Source organism: Microcebus murinus, chromosome 11, assembly GCF_040939455.1.
Source record: "Microcebus murinus isolate Inina chromosome 11, M.murinus_Inina_mat1.0, whole genome shotgun sequence".
Lineage (NCBI taxonomy): Eukaryota > Metazoa > Chordata > Mammalia > Primates > Cheirogaleidae > Microcebus > Microcebus murinus.
In genome coordinates, this window is record NC_134114.1 from 39356917 (window position 1) to 39375187 (window position 18271).

Here is an 18271-nt window from a genome sequence, read left to right on the forward strand (position 1 = left end):
TCTAAAAGATAAAGATTCCTTTAAAATATTAAGACCAGGTTGGGCATGGTGGCTCATGCCTGTAATTCTAACACTTTGAGAAGCTGGAGTGGGAGGATCACTTAAGCCCAGAAGTTTGAGGTTGCAGTGAACTATAATGATGCCATTGCACTCTAGCCCAGGCAACAGAATAAGACCATGTCTTAAAAAAAACCAAAAAGTTATAACCACAGCATTGTTATAAAATCAAAAACATTAATATTTGCATAATATCATTTAGTATCATCAGTTTACAAATTGAATTGTATTATACTTTTTTGTGCAGTTGGTTTGTTTAAGCTGGGACTCAAACAATATCCACACATTGCATTTGGTTATGTTTCTTTTCTTTTTTTTTATTTCAGAATATTATGGAGGTACAAACATTTTGGTTATATGTAATGCCTTTGCCTTGCCTAAGCCAGGGCTACAAGCTTGCCCTTCCCCCATACGGTGCACTCTACATCCATTAGTTGTGAGTTTACATACCCCTACCTCCCCTTCCCACCTGACCAGTACCCACTGAATATTACTTCCATGTGAGCACCTTAGTGTTGATCAGTTAGTACCAATTTGATGATGAGTACATGTGGTGCTTGTTTTCCCGTTCTGTGATACCTCACTTCCAAGGATGGGCTCCAGCTCTGTCCAGGATAATATAAGAATTCACCATTTTTTTTGTGGCTGCATAGTATTCCATGGTATACATATACCACATTTCATTAATCCATTCATGTATTGATGGGCACTTGGGTTATTTCCACATCTTTGCAATTGTGAATTGTGCTGCCATAAACATTCAAGTGCAGATGTCTTTATTATAGAACGTCTTTTTTTCCTTTGGGTAGGTGCCTAATAGTGGGATTGCTGGATCAATAGCCATTATTTTGGGGGTTTTGCTACATGTCTCTAAAGAAGAACAGGGTTTTGATTTTCTTCATGATATTTTTAGTTGGCTCCATAATGAAATAGGTTTTTTTGTTGTTGTTCTGTCATACAAATTCTCTTTTGATTGTAATCCTTGCATACATTATATTTCTACCATTCGAATTATTGATGTTACATATCTCTTATTGTTTTATTTCTTCCAAGAAAACCAAAATCATGATATTCCAACAACTAGAGATGATCCAACAAAGCTGCAAATGTGTCTTCCATTGCTAGTGCACTGCTGCTAAAGTTATTACAATACCGAGCAGCCTCCACCTTAGGTTCAGAGACTATCACTGAAGAGGAGAGCAGGTGAGATTTTAAGAGCTGAATTGGGGGTGAAGTATAGAAGATGCTAATCCACTATGCTGATTTCTGAATGACCCCAGTTCTGGGAATGCCTCTAAGATTTCTACTTTTATGTATTTAGCATAAATCCTGCCCTTTGGCAAATTCTTGCCTTTCCCTGAGGGATCAACTTTAATTGTCATACAAATTTCCTTCCCTGCGGTATGTAAACCCTGGGTCTGGGGGTAAGAGTGCCAGGATGCACCATTTCACCTCTCTGCCACCCAGGACACAGCTTGTGTTCATAGGTTCCTATTAAATGTTTCTTTCTGGGAAAAAAATTAAATTAAATTTTTAAAAGTATACATTGAAAGAAATACACAATTAAAATACACAATTGAAAGAAAGAAAGAATAATATTTCTATTTCACTCTTAAATAACCATAGTTGCTTACTAATGGGATGTGTATACCTGTTGAGCACTGCATCACTTCTCAAACCTTGAAATCAGATGGGACGCCGCTATCTTTCCTATTCCACATTGCATTTTGCCCAGCAGTTGCTTGAGGTCATAGCAACCACTGAAAACTGGGCTGGAAGATATATTATAAAAAAGAATATAATTTGATCTAATGTTGAAACTTTGAATTATCTCAAACTAGTGGATAGTTCACACGGTGTCTGACAGATGTCACTGTGCTTTCCTCAAAAACTTAAAATACCGTATGGTGTCCCTGTGAGTTTGCTATGGTGTCCTCCATTTTAGGAGCTGGAGAACATCTAGCCATTATTTTTCTGGAATACAGCAAGGATTGGCAAGCGTTTTCTGTAAAAAGCATTTGCCCAATAGCAAATGTTTTAGGCTTAGTGGCCATATGGTCTCTGTCAAAACTACTCAATTCTGCCTTTATAATGTAAATCCAGCCAACATAGACAATATATAAACAAATGGGGTGACTGTTGCTATGGTTTGAATGTGTGTCTCCTCCAAGATTCATTTTGAAACTTAATTGTCGTTGTGACATTAAGAAGTGGGACCTTTCTGAGAAGTCATTGGAGTAGGGCTCTGATCAAAGTGCTTGAGAGTGAGTTTGCCCTCTTCTGCTCTTCAACCGTGTGAGGACACAGCATTCCTCCTCTCCAGAGGATGCAGCAGTGAGGCTTGTAATTGAAGACTGGACTCTTTCTAGATACCAAACCTGCTGGCACCTTGATCTTGGAGACCCAGCCTCTAGAAATGTGAGAAATAAGTTTATGTTATTTATGAATTACCCAGCCTCAGGTATTTTATTATAGTAAGCACAAATGGACTAAGACAACTGTATTCCAGCCAATTTATAGAAACAGGTGTAGGGCTGGACTTATCCTGAGGGCCTTAATTTCCTGACCCCTAGTTTGTAGGATAGAGTGGAGATTTTCATTTATTAGCTGAATTTTCCTTCAACAATTTACTCCAAGGTAAAGTGTTTTTAGGAAATGCAGTATAAACACTTCTCTTGGTCAGTTTTCCAAATGCATTGGTTCTCTAGCATCTTGCAAAGGTGGCTAATGAGGTTTTTTGGTTTTGACATTCGCGTTTTTTTTTTTTTTTGGTATCATTAAGATATGAAGCTATGGAATTCCCAAATACCCTTCATTCAGAGTTACCAGGTGTTAACATTTTGCCATATTTGTTTTACCATTCTCTCCCTCTTCCCTTCTCTCCTGGTGCTGTCACACTTTCTCTTTCTCTCCCCTCCCACACACATTTTTCCCTAAACCACTTGAGATTAAGTTGCAGACAATATTTCTCTGCCCCCAAGGTTCCTTGGTGTATATTTCCTAAGAATGGGGATGTTCACAGTACAATTATGAAAATTAGATCAGTTTTTATTAATATAATGCTCTTGTTTAATCTACAGGACTTACTCAAATTTTTGTAATTTTTCTAATAGTGTCCTGTATAGCAATTTTTTTTCTGATCCAGAATCTAACACAGGATTAATCATGTATTGCATTTAGTCTCTATGTCTCTTTAGGCTCCTTTAATTCAGAATGATTCCTTAGCCATTCTTTCTCTTTCATAACATTGACATTTTTGAAGAGTATAGGGCATTTAGTAGAATGTGCCTCAATTTGAATTCATCTGAAATTTTCTTATAAATAGATTCCAGTTGAGCATTTTTGGCAGAAATAGCAGGTGACTATTGTAATGTCTTTCTCACTGCATCCCACCAGGAGGCACAATGATGTCAACTGGGGCATATTGGTCATCATTAATAGCTACTCTCCAAGTTCTTCAGTAAACCATGTCTCCAGTTTCCATGGCCTTATGTAGTTCCTTGTTCTTGAATCTGGACTAGCCTCATGACTTTCTTGAAATGTGACAAATGTGAGTCTGTGTTACTTCTTACACTAGATCTGAAGAAGCTTGCAGCTTCTGCCTTGGTCTTTTGGAATGTTGTCCATGGAATGTTTGTTTGGTTGGAACGCTCAATCTAGGGGTAGGCAACCACCCTGAGAAGTCTGACAGAGACCACCAACCTGTGAGGAAGACCAGCTAGCCACTTGGAGAGAGATGTCTGGCGAGCACCCAACTATTCCTGACATCCTAACCACCAGATGTCTGAGTAAAGGAGCCATCTTGGATGTTTAAGCAAATCGATATTGAACCTTCAAATGAATCAAGTCCCAGCCGACATCCGATTGTTACTGCATGAGAGATCCCAACTAAGCCCCCTTAATCCACAGAACCATGAAAGATAATAAATTGTTTTAAGCCACCAAAATTTAGAGCAGTGTGTATGTAGCAATAGATCACCAAAATAGTACTGTTAACTTTGATCACTTGGTTAAGATAGTGTCTGTCAGGTTGTTCCATTCTACAGTTGTTATGTTTTCTTTTTAATTGCCAAAAAATTTGTGGGGAGACACTTTAAGACCTTATTAATGTCATTTTTTTCATTAAACTTTCAGCTGCTAGTTTTAGTATGCCAGAATGGAATATTACTATGATAGTTTCAACATGGTGGCTAAAGAAACCCCTTGGCTGGGCGTGATGGCTCATACCTGTAATCCTAGCACTTTTGGAGGCTGAGGCAGATCATTTGAGGCCTGCAGTTTGAGGCCAGCCTGAGCAAGAGCAAGATCTTTTCTTTACAAAAAAATAGAAAATTAGCTGGGTGTGGTGGTGTGTGCCTGTAGTCCCAGCTACTTGAGAGGCTGAGGCAGGCGGTTAGCTCGAGCCTAGAAGTTTGAGGTTGCAGTGAGCTATGATGACACCACCTCCTGGGCATGCTAGCCCAGGAGACAGAACAAAAGCCTGTCTCAAAAACTAAACAAACCTCTCTATTAATTCTTCTACACTTATTAGTTAGCATTCTGCTATAAGGAAATTTTTCTTCTTTTTAATTTACTTATTATCAACATCTATCATGGGTTCTTATTTTATTCAATAAGTTTTAATTTGTTAGTATTGTTGTTTACTTTGATGATCAGATTGTCCAGATTTGGCCAATGGGAGCCCATTTCAGTTGGCTTCTTGTGCTTTGGTAGGTTTTGAAAGGTTCCTTGCTTTTTGCCAAGGAGGTTGGTTTCTTATAGTGGAAAATAGTATTTAGAGAACATAATATATATGCTAGCATGCTTATTGCTAATGAGTTGCTAATTGTTTCTAGGCTTTATTGATAGACAGATGGGAATTTTTTTTTAGGAGATGAGTTCATACTGATATATCCAGTTCAAATTTAAGAGTACAGGGTATATATATATATATGTATATATTTTTTTTTTTGAGACAGGGTCTTGCTTTGTTGCCTAGGCTAGAGTACAGTGACATCATCATATCTCACTGTAATCTCCAGCTCCTGGGATCAAGCTTCCTGCCTCAGTCTCCCAAGTAGCTATGACTACAGATGTACACCACCACATGCAGCTAATCTTTCTATTTTTTGTAGAGATGAGGTTGCTTAGGCTGATGTCAAACTCCTGGCCTCAAGTGATCCTCCCATCTCCGCCTTCCCAAGTGCTAGGATTACAGGCATGAGCCACCTTGCCCAACCTAGAAATAGTTTATTATTTTGCAGTTCTTTTTGTCTTAACATATATCTCACTAGGGACAGATGGTCACAGTACTCTATTTCAAATCACTTGAAATAATTCCTTTCTGTGTGATTAAGCCATTGGCTGAATACATAGTTACTTAAGTATATTTGTTTTCTTTTGCTGTAAATTTTAGGTTGCTTTTTAAATTTTGTTTTATGTTTTATAATTTTGTATGACATGGTTTCACAATCAAATTAACTCAGAGAAGTCTAGCACACATTCTTAGCATTACTACTAACTTAAGATCCTGTCAGAGGGAGCCAGGAAATAGAATGGTATATAATACTAGCTTCACTTTCTTGGACTACACATCAAGGAGCAAATGTTTATCAAACTGTGCTTGTCCTTTTTCATGATTTATGTTCAATTTTTGAATTATACTATTTTTATCCATTGCTTAATTATCATTTCCTCATCAGAATTCAATTTTTTTTTTTTTGAGACAGAGTCTTGCTCTGGTCACCCTGGCGTAGAGTGCAATGGTATGATCATAGCTCACTGCAACCTCAAACTCCTGGGCTCAAGCATTCCTTCTGCCTCAGCCTCCCAAATAGCTTGGACTACAGGTGTTCACTGCTACACCCAGCTAATCTGTTCTATTTTTTGGTAGAGATGGGGATCTCACTATTGTTCAGGTTGGTCTGGAACTCCTGACCTCAAGTGATCCTCTTGCCTCAGCCTCCCAGAGTGTCAGGATTACAGGCGTGAGCCACCACACCCGGCCAGAATTCACTTTTTCTTAACCAGAGCTTGCTCTCACACATTATATATATTGAGATTTATATAAAGAATCATTTCATCACAATACCTGAAAGCAACAAGAATCTGTTCTCCCCAGGATTGAATAGCAAAGAATGTTTGCTAAGTGTTATAAAAAATGTATTCATTTTAGAAAATTTGTCCATGTTTTCCACACTTCAAAAAAACCTAGTTGCTTATCATTCTATCTACAAGATTTTATATCTTGCTCTTTTTGCTTAGTACATATTTTCCCATGGAATTAAAAATTTTGCAAGAACAACATTCAAATTGAGTTAAAATACCTCAAGCAGTGGTCCCCAACCCTTTTGGCACCAGGAACTGGTTTCATGGAAGACAATTTTTTTCACAGACTGGGGGGGTGGAGCAGGTGGAGTTCAGGTGGTGATGCAAGCAATGGGGAGTGGCTGGATAGATAAAACTTCACTGGCTTACCCACCACTCCCCTCCTGCTGTGTGGCCTCCTGGTTCCTAAGTTTCATGGAAGACAATTTTTCCACTGATGGGGTAGGGTGGTGGGGAGGTGGTCCCTACCAGCCCACAGAGCAGTACCAGTCCACAGCCTAGGAGTTGGGGGCCGCAGCCTCAGAGGACCCTGGATACGAATTCAGAACATCAGAAAGAGGACTGCTGCTCTCCTCAACATATATACAATTATTTAAGGTACTAGCTGTCTCAAGGATATGATGTGAATATTTGGTTTAAATAGGGACATTATTTAAAATGACAGTTATGTTAAAATATATTTTGGTTTTGTTAATGAACCTGCAAAAGGTTTTTCTTTCCTCCCACGCCCCAGTTGTTCGCTGCACAGAAAGCCAATTACTGAGACAATAAGGATTGTCAAGGAAGAAAGGAAGTTTATTGCAGAGGATGTAAACTGGGAGGTGGGAGGACTGCCTCAAATCCTGCCTTCTTGACTGATGGGGTCAAGGGTTTTTCTAGAGGTGAAATGAATAATGTATGAAATGAGTATCACTGTGTTTGAGGTGGAGTATAAGGCACACAAGAGCAGTGAGAAATCATACTCGCACATATGCCACAGGATAGAAAATGGCAGATAAGTCTCTCCCAGGGTGGAGATTTTAGTAGTATAATGAGCTAGTGGTGTTAATATCAGTCATCCTTTTGATTTTGTGCTCATATGGATGATGGGGAGTAGAAGCTCAGTGGGTCCTTGGGCAAGATTCATGGTACAATGCCTTATCTTGACATCTCTGAACAATTGGGTAGTGTAATGCATTATCTTGCTACTACAAGGGGGGGTCCACTGTTTCTGAGAAACAACTCAAAAGGGAGAAGAGGGGTCAATGAAACAGAAAACTACAAAATTCTGGTTGGCAAATTTTACTGGCCTGGGAACTTGAAACATATGAGAACTGCAAAAAGATGTTTTGTTCACGGACCCGGTCACAGTTTGGCCTTTGTCAAACATAATCTTTTAAAAAGAATTCACCTTGAGAATAGTCTGACAAAGTTTAGCGCTAACTAGATAAATCCTGACATAGTCTTGGTGATTCTAGAGATGAAACAAATGAAACAAGTCTAAGCCCATAAAGTGTCTTATACTTTATGCCTGAGTATCAGACTGTGTTCATCAGATTTATGTTCCTGCATGAGATAGGAATTTCTTCAAAGATTCAGAGAAGTAAAAACGATGAAAATATAACAAAAAAAAAAAGAGAACTAGCTGTTTAAACAACCCATTGCCATGGTTTTTGGAGGGATGGGGAAAATACTGAGGGATTTTAACTGTTTTGCAGGGTCTGTCTGTGTAAGAACAAGAAAATCTGGTTGATGACCGCATTAAGTACTGAAATGACCCTTTGCCACTTTGGCCAGTGATCCTAGGGATATAAACAAGTGGACCACAACTCCAACCCTTGATGAACCTATGCAAACACCAAATTTCCTCCTTCCTTCCTTCTGGATAGGAGGCTGTTTCCTTCCCAAAGCGGTGGACCCCCGAGTCTTAAAGTTTTCTTTATAACTTCCTGGGGTACCAGCTGAACGGAGTCTCACCCGCCCCTCTTACTGGCAGGAAAAAAGAAAGCACCACCTCTACCAGCCTCAGCAGCACGTTGAGGCACCTGGAATCCCCGGATGTGAGAGCTACTGAGAAATACAGAACCGGGGGCCAACCGCCAGGGACTGCCGTAGGTAAGGGGACAGAGAAAGCTAAAGGGGCAGGGTGGGGTTACCCCCACCCCTTTTATTTTTTATCATAAATGGGGGAAGTGGACAGCTTTGGCTTGCAGCGCGTGCACAGGGAAAATCTAGAGCCTCTCGTGATTGAGGATCCCACCCGAGAACGTGGACACAAGTGGGGCTGTAGGCCCACGGCCAGCCTTGTACCCGCAGGCCCAACCGGCCACTCCGTAAGGAGGCCAGGGAGCCCGACCACCGCAGCGTCCAACGCGAGCAAGTAGAGAACGCGCAGCCGCAGAAGGGGGAGGGATGGCGCAGGCCTTCTGAGCTCTGATTGGCTGGTGGTGCTCGTTGCTTGGTGCCATTTATTGTTGGAGCGGCGCACCTGACGTAGTCTGCGTCTGGCACGTGCAGCCGTTTAAGCGGCGTCGCCGCTTGCGAGGAGTGGGGGAGAGCAAGCAGCGCAGAGGTGAGTAGGCCAGCGGCCTTTCTCCCGGCCTTGGCCTGGCGGTCTGGGCTTCCCAGTAGCCGGCCTTGGGGCCAAACGAAGAGCAGATGGGGTGGGCAGGGGTTTGAAGCCTTCTTTGGGAGCCTTTACGACCTCTGCCTGAGGGTCCTAAACCCCCACAGGTGCCCAAAGTCTGGGTGAGAGGCCTGCAGAGGAGGCCTGGACGTTTTTCCAGTCCCTGCGCGGCTTTTTCTCTGACCAAAAATGGTTATAAAACCGTTGGTGTACAACTCTTTTTTGGTGAAACTGCTTTTTCTTTGTTGGAGGAATTTGGGCCACTAACCTTTCTCTCTTTTCCTCGCTAAGCTCCAAGGCCTCTCCCCCCCCCCTCCAAAAATAAATAAATAAATAAATAAGCCCCTAACCCAACATCCTGTTTACCTTTGTAGGGAAGCAGGTAAGGGGCGAAATTTTGAGTGGTTTCTGAAAAATTTTCCCTTAATATCCAGTAAGCCATTTGGGGACCCTTTGAGGGAGGAGATAAATTCTATGAACAGACTTTGGGGAAAGCATCACTGGGGACATGATTGCTAACATGATTTGGTAAGTGATTAAACTAGTTTTTAAAGATAAAAAGGATGAATATAATGCTACCTCTTGGTAAGAAGCAAGACCTTATACCTTTTTGCAAAAACTTTTGGGGAAAATCAGCACCGAGTTGAGTAGTTTTGAGAAGTCTGTGTGAAACGATGGTAATTTATACTTAACAAAGATTTGATTCTGATCTAATGGAGGCCAAAAGTGCATTTTTTTTTTTTAAACAGAACTTGAAGCCACCATGGGAGATGAAGATTGGGAAGCAGAAATCATCAAACCTCATGTGTCTTCCTATGTTCCTGTATTTGAGAAGGTAATGAAATTTAAAGTTTGCAGTTATTAAATGATATAGATTGTATCAAAGTTGTGGTGGGAAAGTTCTAAATTATACAGTCTGTTTCAGTGTGTATCTCCATGTGATTATTAAGAGGCATGCCACGCCTCAAATAGAATAAAATAGTCTGAGGTAATTTGATAATTAAAAGCTAAATTAGATGTAATATTAACGTTCTAATTTAAATGTCAGTGATTTAGGACTTCAAGTGAAAGCAAATTTGTACAAATGTGATTGAGTGTCTCTGAGAGACACTTGTGTGGAAAATTGAAAATAATTTGGTTCTGGGTGATAATTTAAATTCTGAAAATTGGTTTTGTGCAAGGAGAGCTGTCAAGATAAATATATTAGGTTGATTCAGATGGTACCATTAGTTTGTACAAATCATCAGATCATTTTTTCTTAATGGCATTTGAATAGTTTCATTGTAATTCAGAAGTAGGGGCTCTGGGGTAGGCTTTTGGGTTTTAGTTCTGGCTTGAAAATTGAGTTTAAAAAGATTTAAGAGTATGCTTTAGGAGATAATATATGTTAAGGGATTGTTTTTGCATTAAGTATTATTTACTTAATAGTGTCTGCAAAAGTTTATCTTTTTTTCTTCAGAATTTCCAGTTTGTATGTCAGTCAATTCTGACACTTTTTGATTTCTAGTGATGCCTGAGTGGAAGTTCTTATTTTACCCAAAAATATAAAATATATAATTCTTTGTCTTCATTGTATTTAATCTGTATATGGAGTTAATATTAAAATACCTGAAATATCATTCTGGATTCATCATGTTTCTTAGAACTCATTTTAGAAATAACATATTTTGTATGTTATCCCTTTATAGTCCTCGTCCCGTCAAAAAAATAACTATTTGAGAACAGAGGAAAAAATCATCTAAGAGTCTTGCTTATTAGACAACCATTCCTGTTAATTTTTTTTTTTCCCTTTAAGAGATAGAGTCTCCCTCTGTGGCCCAGGCTAGAGTGCAGTGGCATCATCATAGCTCACTGCAACCTCCAGGTCCTGGGCTAAAGCAGTCCTCCTGCCTCAGCCTCCTGAGTAGCTGGGACTACAGGCATGTGCCACCACACCCAGCTAATTTTTTCTAGTTTTGGTAGGGATAAGGTCTGGCTCTTGCTGAGGCTGGTCTCAAAATCCTGAGCTCAAGTCGTCCTCCCACCTGGGCCTCTCAGAGTGCTAGGATTACATATGTGAGCCACCACACCTGCCCCATTCCTGTTAAATTTTTAGTAAATTTTCTTGTTTATTTTTCCCAGATATGTTTTCCTGTCATTGTAATGGTAGAATATAATAGTAAGTTTTGAATCCATATTTTACTCTTCAGCACTATTCCATATTACTAACTTCCTAGAAATAATTTCTTATGGTTATGTAATATCTTGTGGAAAAGATCTATTAATACCATAATATAAGTGGTTTTCACTTTGTGGATATTTAAGGTGGTATTAGTTTTTCACTATGGTATTGTCTTGAATATCTATAGCTTAAGGTGTTTTTCCCCCTTGGCACTGTGCTAATGAGGATAATATTTGTTTTAATTTGGTAATTTTTTTCCAAAAATGGAATTACTTGGTCAAAGGACATGTTATAATTCTTTTCCCCCCTGGTTCTCAATAGATTTGTATTATTATATGAAGTTTGATTCACAGATACAGACTTTCTTCCACCTGGACTTTAATAGTCATCTGTCCAGTTTTTATTTTTTCTTAGTCTGAGATGTTTGTCTTCGTGAAGTGTTCAATCAGCACACTGCACTATCACATGTGCATATTTATTGCATTGGATTTCTGCCATTGAGGGTCACTGACTCAGATCTTTCAAATTTACCTTTTGGAATCTTTGTGCTATTTAGTAACATAATTAGTTTCTTGACATTGGGAATACTAAATTGAATATTAATTTATGTTGACAATTCTACTTTATTGTTATTACATTTGTGTGGGGTCAGTTTGAGTAAGTTTTTTGCATTTGTTGGCAAACTTGACAACTGGTACTGGTTGTGCTGTTATTTGCCCTAGTTGATTTGAAGGACCGTTTTGCCTTCCTAGGTTGAATACAAGTGCAGAAACTAGGAATGGGTAAACACCATTTTTATGTAAAAGAAATCTGAGGTCTTTTATTCAGCATAGTTTCTTTTAAAGGCACCATTTTGTTTTTCTAAGTGAATTTGCATTTCAAGAGAAAGCTGGCTTCCCTTTTAAATTTATAGTGGCTTTGAAACAGTCTTTGGTTATTTATTTATTTATTTATTTATTTTTTATTTCGGCATATTATGGGGGTACAGATTTTAAAGTTTCAATAAATGCCCTTCCCCCCCTCCCCCCACAAGTCTGAGTCTCCAGCATGACTTTTTTTTTTTTGAGACAGAGTCTTGCTTTCTTGCCTAGGCTAGAGTGAGTGCCGTGGCGTCAGCCTAGCTCACAGCAACCTCAAACTCCTGGGCTGAAGCGATCCTCCTGCCTCAGCCTCCCGAGTAGCTGGGACTACAGGCATGAGCCACCATGCCCGGCTGATTTTTATATTATATATATTAGTTGGCGAATTAATTTCTATTTTTATGGTAGAGACGGGGTCTCGCTCAGGCTGGTTTTGAACTCCTGACCTCGAGCAATCCGCCCGCCTCGGCCTCCCAGAGTGCTAGGATTACAGGCATGAGCCACCGCGCCCGGCCCCAAGTCTTTGGTTATTGATATCATCTAAAATGTATCTGTAATCAGCCTTGCAAAGTGCTTCTCAGGAGCTTTATTTGGAGATTTAATGTTGAGACACACTTATATAATTTTGAACTAATAGGGCACTGGTAGAACTGGTAGAATTAGGTAAAACGTCCTGATTTTAGATTTTAAAATCTGATTTTAGATTTTAAATTTAAAGTGAGTGTACCAGATGGGGATAGAACAATGAAAGATGTGAAGTTAAGAAAAATTCAATAATCTAGTAATTTATATAGTCCAGAAATATCAGTGTTTAGGCATTTGCACATTGCTTGCAGGCTTATTGGGATGAGTGTTAGAATGGATGGGTGTGGTGAGTCTATTAGGTGTTCAGTTTGTTTACTAGCTGACCATGCTTCTTACTAGCTGAAGAGGGGAATAAGTCTATATAGCGATTGCTTCTGTCTGATCTATTTGCCTTTTTTTGTGGCACATTTCAGAAGGCAAAATTTCTGGTTAAAGTGGAAAAAGCTTGAGATAATTAGTCCCTCTACAATAATTTTATTTAGGAGAGGTAGCAGAGTTAGTAATAATTGTTTAGATAAGAAACTAAACATGTATATGATATTCCAGAATTGAAAGTAAGAGTATAGGTGAAAAGAAATGTGTCCATCAGAGTCCAAAAGGATTATTTATAACTTCATATGAAAACCCTTATGTGTTAAACATTTTGAAATTTCTGCATTGATTCATTTGGGTGGTTTAAAAAATTGTAAATGATTTACAGGTAAGTGTTGTAAATGTAAGCTAATGACAAGACATTCATTCAACATACTTTTATTGAGTCCTACTAGGAACTAGAGATAGTGGTCAACATGATAAGGTGCTTGCTATCATAGACATTGTATTTTAATGGGGGAGACAGAATAAGCACATTTGACAACCAAATTATAGTAAAAAGTGCTATGAAAATAGGGAAATGTGTGTGCCTGCTATGGGTTAGGTTTAGATCAAGTGGAGAGGGAAGACTTCCCTGAGACAGTGACTCATGAGCCCAAGACTTGGGAGTCCCGACGGGACATCATGTGCAAAGGTACCTGAGGAGGGAACAAACTTGGGGTATAAGGGCAACAGGAAGAAGGCCAATGTATTAGTTTCCTATGACTGCTGTAATAAATCACCACAAACTTGGTAACTTAAAGCAACAGAAATTTATTCTCTCACAGTTCTGGAAGTCAGAAGTTAGAAATCAAGGTGTCAGCAGGGCTACTCTCTCTGGAGGCTCTAGGAGAGAATCTTTGTGTCGTCTATTGGCTGTGGACATTCCTTGGCTTGTGGCTGCATCTCTCTGCCTTCACATGGCCTCCCCCTCCTCTGTGTCTGTGTAGATACCTTTGCCTCTCTGTTCTAAGGACACTTGTGATGGCATTTAGGACCCACCTAGATAATCCAGGGTAATCTCATCTCAAAAATCCTTAATTTAATCACATCTGCTTGACCCTTTTCCAAATAGGTGCCATTTATAAATGCCACGGATTAGGATTTGGTATCTATGCATGGCCCCTTATTCAGTTTACTAGCCAGTATGACTTAAGCACAGTGAAGTGTAAGCCAAGAGTGGTGGAAAATGAAGTCAGAGAAGGAAGGGAAAAAAGAGAGGGAGAGGAACTGGAGGTAGTTAGGGACATAGAATTGATAGGACTGAATGGGTTTGGATAGTGAAAGAAAGGAATCAAACATGATGACTAAGGTTTTTAGTTTAGGCAACTAAATGGATGATGGTGCCATTTACTGAAATGGAGAATTTATGGAAGATGAGCAAGTTTGGGAAGAAAAAACAATCAAGAATTGTGTACTAGCTGTTTTCAGTTTGAGATGGCTATAAAAACATGTAAATAAGGATATACCAGTCAGTAGGATACATAAATTTGTTGCTTAGGAGAGGGATCAGCACCATAAATATAAATTTGGGAATTATCTGCATATTAATGGCATTTACAGCCATGAGATTGGGTAAAATGAAGGTAGAGGAAGAGTATAATAGACTTAAAGGGCCCTGCCATGAGCCTTGGGGCACACCAACATTTTGAGGTCTAGAAGATGAGGAGCTGGCAAAGGAAATAGGAGGGAGTGGCCAGTGGAGCAAGAGGAAAACCAAAGGGGACTGTGTGCTTTAAGCCAGGAAAAGAATGTTGTGAAGAGGAAGGAAATAGTCAATCCTTTCTAATGCTGTTGAGAGGTTTGATAGGTTAAAACATGAAAGTAGTAATTTTGTTACATACTTTCCTTATTAAAAGCATTGTCAGTACAGATACAGGGATGGAAGGTAGATTGGAGTGCCTGTAATCCCAGCTACTTGAGGCTGAGGCAGGAGGATCACTTCAGCCCAGGAATTTGAGATTGCAGTGAGCTATGATGATGCCATTGCACCTGGACGAAAGAGTGAGACTGTCTCTCCCCCCTTGCCCCCACAAAAAGGCAGAGAAGTGGTGCAACAGCTTGAGGGGAATGTGGTGAAGTTAGTTTTTTTTTAAGGTAATGGGAAAGAGTAAGATTTTTTTTTTTAATGAAATGAATTGAGAAAGTTTTCGGTGGCTTGTTTCAAAATTTGCCTTGGAATTTGTATGTTCAGTATATATGGGATATAAGGCCCAGTGTGGTGGCTCACACCTGTAATCGTAGCACTCTGGCAGGCTGAGGCCGGCAGATGGTTTGAGCTCAGGAGTTCAAGGCCAGCTTGAGCAAGAGCGAGATCCCATCTCTACCCAAAATAGAAAAAATTAGCCAGGCATGCTGGCACATGCTTGTAGTCCCAGCTGCTGGGGAAGCTGAGGCAGAAGCATCGCTTGAGCCCAGGAGTTTGAGGTTGCTGTGAGCTAGGCTGATGCCACGGCACTGTAGCCGGGCCAACAGACTGAGACTCTTTCTCAAAAATAAATAAATAAATAAATAAATAAATAAATAAAAAATATATAGGCAGGCGAGCAGGCTGGGTTCGGAGCGCCACTGTCAGGTGGTGGGGGCCTGTCCACGGCCATGGGGGCGTCCACGCAGTCATCATGGGCGTCCTGGGCTCAGGCAAGGGCACCGTGTTGTTGTGCATCACCCATCACTTCCAGCTGAAGCACCTCCCAGCGGGGTCCTGCTCTGAGACAACATGCTGTGGGGCACAGAAATTGGTGTGTTAGCCAAGGCTTTCATCAACCAAGGGAAACTCATCCCAGAGGATGTCATGACTCGGCTGGCCCTTCATGAGCTGAAAAATCTCACCCAGTATAGCTGGCTGTTGGATGGTTTTCCAAGGACATTTCCACAGGCAGAAGCCCTAAATAAAGTTCATCAGATAGACACAGTGATTAACCTGAATGTGCCCTTTGAGGTCATTAAACAGCGTCTCACTGCTCGCTGGATTCATCCAGCCAGTGGCCGTGTCTACAACTTTGAATTCAACCCTCCCAAAACTGTGGGCATTGATGATGTGACTGGGGAGCCTCTGGTTCAGCGTGAGGATGACCAACCAGAGACGGTTATCAAGAGACTGAAGGCTTATGAAGCCCAAACGAAGCCAGTCCTGGAATATTACCAGAAAAAAGGGGCGTTGGAAACATTCTCCGGAACAGAAACCAACAAGATTTGGCCCCACGTATATGCTTTCCTGCAAACTAAGGTTCCACAACAAACCAGAAAGCCTCAGTTACTCCATGAGGAGAAATGTGTATAACTAGTATGATGAGCAAACCCTTCTTGTCCTTGCATTTAGAAGCTTCTTTTCTTAAGACTCCAGCTTGTATGAATATTCTTTTAAAATTATGTTACTTTTATTTCTACTGATTTTATACTGGATACTAAGTTGGTGCCAAATGAGTCAGATACTAAGATTAATTTTTTAAAATATCATCTAATGTTTTATCTAGTTACCTACTATGGGTGTGCAATTCAAAAATATCAAAAATGTCTAAAGTTTTATAACATCTGTTAGAGCAAAATTAAAAGAACAATTGGTAGTAATATAACCTTTTGTTCAGTAAGAATAAATAGATGATAAAATTTCCATATTTTTCTGGAAAAGTTTAAAAAATTACCTGTCATTTGGGGAAAATATCTCTTCAAAAGTTTTTGCATAGATTGATGCCAAAAATGACGTTTCTGACATGGTGGAACATGGCTTCATGAGATACCGTATCTATAAAATTCCAGAAAAAAAGCAACTGGATTTACAGATCTATTGCAAGGTACAAATAAGAAGTATATAAGGTAGGCATGCTGTATTTTGTTGTTAAACATACCTTCAGTTTACTCAGAATTTCAATTTGCTATAAAAATGTATAAATTACCATACAGGAAAATAATTACTTTAAGATGACTTGTTTTCTTTTCAAAATATGTATGTATTGAGGGATATGATTTATGTCAGAAATTGACCTTACAAATTCTTAGATAAGCACCAAAGTTGAATGAATTTTCAACAGAAAATGTAATTAAAGTCTTGTTTTTAGATGTAACTCAGGTTAAGAAATGCGTGTTTCAGGATATACTTGCCAGTTTTTCTCTTTGATCCAAATACGTTCTGCCTTGATAAATCTAAGATACAGTGAAAGAAAAGGAAGGAAGGGAAGAAGAAAAGAAAAAAAATAAAAGAGAAAACCCATGGCACTATGAGCATACTTTAGGAAAGAGAAAGAGATCAGGCATACCTGGGGCGTATTCCCTTGGCATAAATAGCAAACATAATTAGTAAACAGGTATAGCAATAAAAAGAATGTATATGATAGGGTAACAAGGACCAGGAGAGTAACTGAGTTTCCTGAAGGAGTTCTTTATTCCCAAAAAATTGGTATCTGCTAGCTTTTACTGTCACCCTGTCTTAGGGAGAAAGAACTCTGCTGGCAAGTGTCATGTGAGCAGCATTTATAACTATAAATCATTTTCAATTCCTTAGTGGGGCAACAAGGATGCATGCTTATGTACTGTGACCTGGAAGAGAAGTGGGGCAATTTGAGAAATAGAAGAGAAACCTATGTCTTCCATAGGGTACTCTTACTTGGTGCTAAATCAAATGAAACAAGCCCTGTACATGCTGTTATTAACTGCCTTTGAAAATCTGGCCCATTTTATTCCAGGCACAAACAAATGCCAGCAAGTAGTTCTTATGTATCCTAGGGGGAAAAACTTACTTTCCTTTTCCTTTGATTTTTCAAAAATTTATTGTTGATCTTTCAAAATGGACCAAGGCTTTTCTTAAAGGATTATAGTAAATATTTCATTCTTTATATAAGTTTATATAATGCCTTATTTGGATGTTAATATGTTTTCTAAAAATATTGTGAACCACTAAACTTATGAATTATCACTAGATTATCAGGCATGCATTAATCTTTATTAGAATAAAATGAAATTTCTTAAAAAATATATATATGTATATACATGGGATATTAAATTCCATGACATGAGGATCATCTAATAATAATAGTTTTTCAATTCTTTAGTGCAAGAGTGTATCATTTCCTTTTATCAGTTTTATAACTTTTATAAAACCAGCCTTTTTTTGGTTCTGTTCACTCAATGGGACTTAGGTCACTAGAAACAAAAAAATCTTCAAGTTTTACTTTAAATAGGGTAGATTGGATGACTGTTCTTGTTGTTTTAATGTCTGTGGTGGTTATAAATTGAAACTTTTTTACTGTAGCAATTACCAGAAGTCCAATGCATTTGAAGTAAGCTGTTGTCTTTCTGCTCTTAATAACTCAGAAAAATGGATAACTCTCAAGCTTTATAAAAGTAGTCCTAAAAGTCATTTAGTGTCTCTTGTGAAAGAAATTTTAGAAAATTATCATAACCTAACGATGCCTACCTTGATTTACTCTCTATAGCTTTGGGACTTACTTAAATGAAATTACTTGAGGGAACATTGTGACTGTTCTAATGCAGTTGGTTAATTCTAACGCAGTCAGTTGATTATAAGGTTTCAGCCATAGGTTTTAGATCACCTTTTATTCTTAAACT

The 18271-nt window shown here is 39.1% G+C and overlaps 1 protein-coding gene and 1 pseudogene across 5 annotated transcripts in view; both read left to right on the forward strand.

The window, feature by feature from the left end:
- The first annotated feature begins 762 nt into the window (after window positions 1-762).
- The window catches only part of DDX4 (DEAD-box helicase 4), a 76189-nt gene continuing 58680 nt past the window's right edge, over window positions 763-18271 (forward strand). For 3 of the 5 annotated variants that reach the window (XM_076008024.1, XM_012775675.3, XM_076008026.1), the window contains exons 1-2: window positions 8630-8695; window positions 9499-9584. In XM_076008024.1, coding sequence (XP_075864139.1) covers window positions 9513-9584 — 72 coding nt within the window. In that variant the 5' untranslated portion in view covers window positions 8630-8695; window positions 9499-9512. Of the gene's footprint in view, window positions 1261-8119; window positions 8239-8629; window positions 8696-9498; window positions 9585-18271 lie in introns of those variants that run through there. The other 2 variants (XM_012775677.2, XM_076008027.1) reach the window with 2 other exon arrangements.
- LOC105877291 (GTP:AMP phosphotransferase AK3, mitochondrial pseudogene) lies at window positions 15400-16635 on the forward strand (annotated as a pseudogene).